At 42.7% G+C, this 6,145-nt stretch overlaps 1 protein-coding gene across 1 annotated transcript; it reads right to left on the bottom strand.

The window, feature by feature from the left end:
* Window positions 1-984: 984 nt before the first annotated feature.
* Window positions 985-4,608, bottom strand: LOC120959342 (uncharacterized protein K02A2.6-like). The gene has a single exon (XM_040382648.2). It carries the CDS (start codon window positions 4,319-4,321, stop codon window positions 1,079-1,081), a length of 3,243 nt encoding a protein of 1,080 aa, XP_040238582.2. The 5' UTR covers window positions 4,322-4,608; the 3' UTR covers window positions 985-1,078.
* Window positions 4,609-6,145: the final 1,537 nt, after the last annotated feature.

Raw genomic sequence — 6,145 nt, forward strand, 5'->3', positions numbered from 1 at the left:
TACCATCGTAATTATCAGACTCAGAATCAGAGGATACTATTCTGTTTCTAGTATTCTTTTTTGGTATTCTGATGTCTTCCTCATCGCTACTCTGTGCTTCGATTAACTTTGGCATGTTTGCTTCAAACATTTCTTGGGGTGATCAGTGAACCTTGCGCTTAAAAATCCGAAGTGCAACTAAAGTGATCAAAACAGCAGGTGTTCAACCCAGCGAAAAAACTCATCACCTCGTAGGGAAGCACACAGTTGAACAATTGATTATAGGTAAAAAATAGGAATTCATAGAAGTGATTTTGTCAGAATCTGATACATCCGATTCCCTTGCAAGCAGTAGTTGGAGTTGGAATGTCACCGACTTTTGCGAGAGGTAAAGAAAGAGAAGGGAAGGGAGGGGAGGGGGGGTTCCAAGAATGAAATTCCAAGGAAATTAGCCCAACAAACAACATTGTGGAGCGACTGAAACAACAATTGGTGAATTTGATTTGAAGGAGAAAAAATGCAAAAGCAGATGCAATCGTTTCAAAGAGTGATTCCGTGGCCGTGTCACAAGAGCAACACTACCACCGAATGCAGCCGACACCGTTGATGAAGCAGATGCCGTGGCTAGTTGTCCCTCTTCAAAACGCGAAACTGCTCGCACATCTATACAAGCCGGGATCCGGCCTAAACAAAACAACAATTCATCCCGGTTTCCTTCAACTAGACGCGCTTCGTGCCCCGGTGAAGACATGATGTTTTTGCTGCACATAAACACAAAAAGGTATTAATTTTATGGTTGTTTAACTTTTCATCACAATAACTTACACTTCCTATCTTTTTATTTCAGTAATACCCTGTAAACTATATGTTACGTTTTCGGGTGGTTCGTAATATAAAACGTTAAAACAACACGCGTTTACTCATACAGCTAACAGGATACTTTTTATTCCGCTTACTTCCTAATCGCGTTCCTACTTGCTTGACCGCTTATCCGAGAGTCCTCACGATCCCTGGCTAAACCCGAACACACTCACGTTCCGAGGCGCGCAGCTCCTGAGTGCCTAAGGGCGTTTTCTACTCGTCACAACATCTCCCCCTTTTAGTTCATACGATAGGGTGCAAACCTTCGTGGTACCGTTCTATTTCTAGAAGAGCGACGAGGTGCAAGTGGCTGTTGGGCTTCGCGATGACAAGGGGTATGCTGCGTCGACCTTGATGATGCTATTGTTGGCTGTGACGCGCTTTCTGGCTGTAACATGCATGTCGTAGAAGTCTGAGGTATAGACGTACATGCAACGGGTGTCTCTGTCTCGCTAGGATTGATCGTGGTTTGCGGCGGTAACGGTAAATTCCACGATTCCAACAAAACACTTAGAGGAATGCTAGCTAATGACCTGTTTTCAGTGCTTTCATAAAATCGTTGTCTTATCTGGTTCATATGACACCTCCTAGTACGCCGATCATTTGTTTGCACCAGATACATTACGTGGCCAATCCTTCTAACTATAACCGCAGGTATCCATTTCCAATTGTTTCGGCTATACTCTTTGATAAATACTAGATCGCTTTGTTTGAATAATCTCGTGCTGTTGTATGTGGCTTGGTTCTCTAATCTTGGTGGCGGCCGCAGTAACTCAAAACAGGTTCTAATATGTCTTCCAAACATGAGCTCTGCGGGTGATTTGTTCTGCTCTACCTGAGGATTTGGAGTTGTTCTATACGTTTGCAGGAATATGTCGATTGCCTCTTGTAACGCCATGCCACCAATTCTTATCTTCCGCAATGCCCTTTTAAACGAATCCACAAAACGCTCGGCCTGGCCGTTGGACTGAGGGTGGAACGGCGCTGTTCTCATATGATGCACACCATTTTTCAAACAAAAATCACTGAATGCTTCGCTGGTAAATTGCGTACCATTATCTGTTACTAAAGTCACCGGCATGCCAAACCGGGCGAATAATCCTCTCAACATAGTTATCGTAGCTGTTGATGTACTACTTGGTGTCTTAAATATTTCCGGCCACTTAGAGTGTGCATCAACTACAATCAGAAAATATTCCCCATCAATGGGTCCTGCATAATCTACGTGTATGCGCTCCCATGGAGTGTTAGTTTTACCCCAAGCCTGTGGAGATTCATGTGGTGGTGATTTTGCGGCAGTTGCACACGATGAACATGTTCTGACATACTCCATTATATCTCTATCCAAGAATGGCCAATATATATAACTTCGTGCAACTGACTTCATTCTTTGCATACCTGGATGACCCTGGTGCAATTGCTTCAAACAACGCTCTCGCAATCTTTGTGGTATCACCACTCTCTCCCCGAAAAGAATACAACCATCAATAAGCGTTAAAGCATCCTTTCTGCTATTAAGACATGCTAGCTCATTACCGTAAGACACGCTTGTTGGCCAACCATCTTGTATATAATGTCGCACTTTACGTAGCATCGCGTCTGCCGATGTATGCCTTTCTATTTCCCTGAAGCTTATAGGAAAATTACTCATGGCCTCTATCGCCATAGCCTTTACATCTCTTTCCATCTCTATACTGGCGATAACATAATCATCCTCTGGTTGCGAACGGTTTTTTATCAATCTGGATAATATATCCGCGTTGCCAAACTGCTCAGTTCTAACGTATTCGATCTCAAAATCGTATAATTGCAGAGTTAATGCAAATCTTTGCAATCTATTTGCTGTATAAATCGGTATGCCTTTCTTAGAGCCAAAAATTTGCAATAGCGGTCGATGATCCGTCTGCAGTAAAAAATGCCGTCCATATAACATTCTGTGGAATTTTGTTACTGCATAAACTATTGCCAACCCTTCACGGTCAATTTGGCTATATCGTTTCTCTGCCTCTGTTAACGCTCTCGAAGCGTGCTGAACCACTTTCATACTACCATCCGCATACCTATGGCTCAATGTAGCTCCTAACCCAACAGAGGATGCATCAGCTGATACCACTATCTTTTCATTAGGGTTATAGTGCGCGAGGAGCAAATTTGATGAAAGTATCTTCTTAAACTGATCAAACGCTTCTTTACATTTATGATCCCACTGGAAACGCTCTCCGTGCTTTAATAATTCATCCAAGCGAAATCGGAGCTGTCGCATATTCGGCACGAATTTTCCATAATAATTTATGGCTCCCAGAAACGATCTAATCTCAGTGAGGTTTGTAGGCTCCGGTAAATTTCTTATCGCTGCAATCTTATTTGGATCTGGTCTTAAACCTTGACTATCAATTACGTGCCCCAGGTATCTTATTTCATTCGTTTTAAATTCGCATTTTTCGTTTCTGATGGTAAATCCATATTCCTCGATTCGCTTTAACACATCCTTTAAATGCCTATCATGTTCTGCTTCGGTTGCGCCTCCGATGATTAAATCATCCATATACCCACACACTCTCTTAGTTCCAGCTAGCATTGTGTCGATCAGTTGCTGAAAAGCTGCTGGAGCAACCTTTATGCCTGGTGGGAGGCGATTATAGTAGTATAGGCCACGATGCGTATTGATTGTAAGAATATGTCGGTAATCTTCGTCTATCTGAACTTGAAGGAATGCATCAGATAAATCTATCTTGCTAAATATGTGGCATCCTGATAGCTTTGCGAATATGTCATCGGGCAATGGAAGCGGGTATTCATGAGCACATAAAGATGAATTCAACCCTGTTGAGTAATCGCCACATATTCTAATTTGCCCATTTGCTTTCCTTACTACTACTATGGGAGCCGCCCATTCAGAGAAGTTTGTAGGTGTTATAACTCCAAGTTTTTCTAATCTATTCAACTCATCATCTACGGCACTCTCCATGGCATGAGCTACAGGCCGCTTGGGACGGAAAATAGGTGCAACACCTTCTCTTAACTTCAGCTTTATATTTGCCTTAGTACATAATCCCAATGTGTTGCGAAAAACTGTCGGAAATTGCTCTTTAATTTGCTCTATCTTCATTACACTTTCCGCTGGTCTCTCTTGATTTTCCGAAATATAACAGCAAAATCTATCCATCGGTACAGACCACAGATTAAAACGATCGATTAAATCTGTACCAAGCAATCGTAAATTCGCATCAGCCACTCGTATTGTTGCTACTAGACTTTTTTCTTTAATCCCAACTTGTGCTCTAAATTCTCCGTTTAGCTGCAACCTAGCACCAGATGCTGTTTTGGCTCTTATTGTCACTGGCCTTAAACATGGACTCCCAATTCTTTTCCATAACTGACGATCTATAACCGTAATATCCGAAGCTGTATCTAATTGTAACCTCACATCCATACCAAACAGTTTTACAGGCACGAACTTCCGCCGACCACATACGCTCATAGCATTTACTCGAACCACACGTAGATCTGCACTATCATTCCTTCGACGGAATCCAAACGGTTTTCTTCGGTGAAAGCAATTTTTCCCTATGTGCCCTTGTTTACCACACACGTTGCACACAATACGCTTTCTAGTACAATCACGTTGTAAATGCTGTCCTCCGCATGACCAGCATGATCGGTAAAACTTTAACTGTTGCTTGCTTCGTTGCCTGTGCTGGAACCCCTGTTGCTGTTTAACATCTTTTTTTACGGCATAAACATTACCCTCGTGAAATTTTTCTATCATAGCACTGTCCTCCTTTAAATTGATAATACGCTGACAATCGGCGGTCAAGCTTTCTAGCGTTATATCTGTACGATCTTCGATACGCGATAGCAAACGTGTCCTTATTTCCACATCTTCTTCATTTTTAATTCCACATACAAACACTAGGCATTTTAATTGTTCCTCACTTATCTTGCCGATTTCAAAATCTACACACACACGGTTTACACGACACGCATACGACAAATAATCCTCCCCACGAGCCTTTGTTGTATTGAGGCACTTATACCTTCTGCTTAATAGAGATTCCCTATTACCAAACAGAGCCGTTAGCTTATTTATCGTTTCTTGGAAACTGAAATCTCGCGTATACCTCGGCAATATAAAATTAGCGTAACGATTATACTCCGCAGCACCTAACTTTCTGACTAACAAACGCACTTTCGCTTCATCTTCCAACCTCGATGCATCTTTTGCGAAAAAATCTTCATATCGTGCATACCAAGCCGCAAAAGTAATTTTAGCTTCCTCGTCATACTGAAATTCTCTTACATGGGAACTTAACGAATCCAGTATTTGCTCCGGATTAAGCACTGGAACGGACACAGATTGACGCTCTGGCTGGTGTTGTTTTTGCATCATCAACTGGTTCATTTGTATCTGCAATTGTAAAATCATCTGCATTAGATCGGGTGACGAAGCATTTTGTGGTTGGGAAGAAAGCGTTTGTCCCGTATTATGCGATAGCGATATCGTCGCATTCTGCCCGGGAGCAGCACTCAGCGATGGCGGCACCCCCGCGTTTTGTGCCGGCGCTGTTACAAGCGATGGCGGATTCTGCACTGACGCCACTTGACCGCGCGCTTGCTGGTCCAATGACCCCAACACGAACGCACTGGACGATCCGCTTGCAGGCTGGTGTACGGCTGCTGCGCTCTGCTGCCAAAACATTTGCGAAAGCCGTCGTTGCTCCTCTTCCGATGATTCGCTGCCACTTGGATTCATTCTCCTGCGCTTGCGTTTAGACAGAATTTTGTCCACTTTTCTTCACTCAATACTTCTTTCACTGATAGTTCTTTTTTTTTTCTCGTACAATTCACTCGCTGCTATATTTGTCTTAAACACCAATTTTATCACGGAATAATGTTAATGTTCACATACACACACAATTTTCTTTTAACATCGCTTTTTTATCACTCGTCGCCACTGTTACGTTTTCGGGTGGTTCGTAATATAAAACGTTAAAACAACACGCGTTTACTCATACAGCTAACAGGATACTTTTTATTCCGCTTACTTCCTAATCGCGTTCCTACTTGCTTGACCGCTTATCCGAGAGTCCTCACGATCCCTGGCTAAACCCGAACACACTCACGTTCCGAGGCGCGCAGCTCCTGAGTGCCTAAGGGCGTTTTCTACTCGTCACAACACTATATCATATATCGATTTATAACACTGTCCTGATGCTGTTGTTTACGTTTTGAAGCCGGTTTTGTGAATGATGCGCTGTCAGCCTAATAAAAAATGGAAGTGTAGAAATGACACGCACACTATTAC

This window comes from Anopheles coluzzii, chromosome 2, assembly GCF_943734685.1.
Source record: "Anopheles coluzzii chromosome 2, AcolN3, whole genome shotgun sequence".
Taxonomy (NCBI): Eukaryota; Metazoa; Arthropoda; class Insecta; order Diptera; family Culicidae; genus Anopheles; species Anopheles coluzzii.

Coding starts and splice junctions, on each gene's coding strand:
- LOC120959342 (XM_040382648.2), bottom strand. CDS start 4,321: ATGAGCGTATGTGGTCGGCGGAAGTTCGTGCCTGTAAAACTGTTTGGT.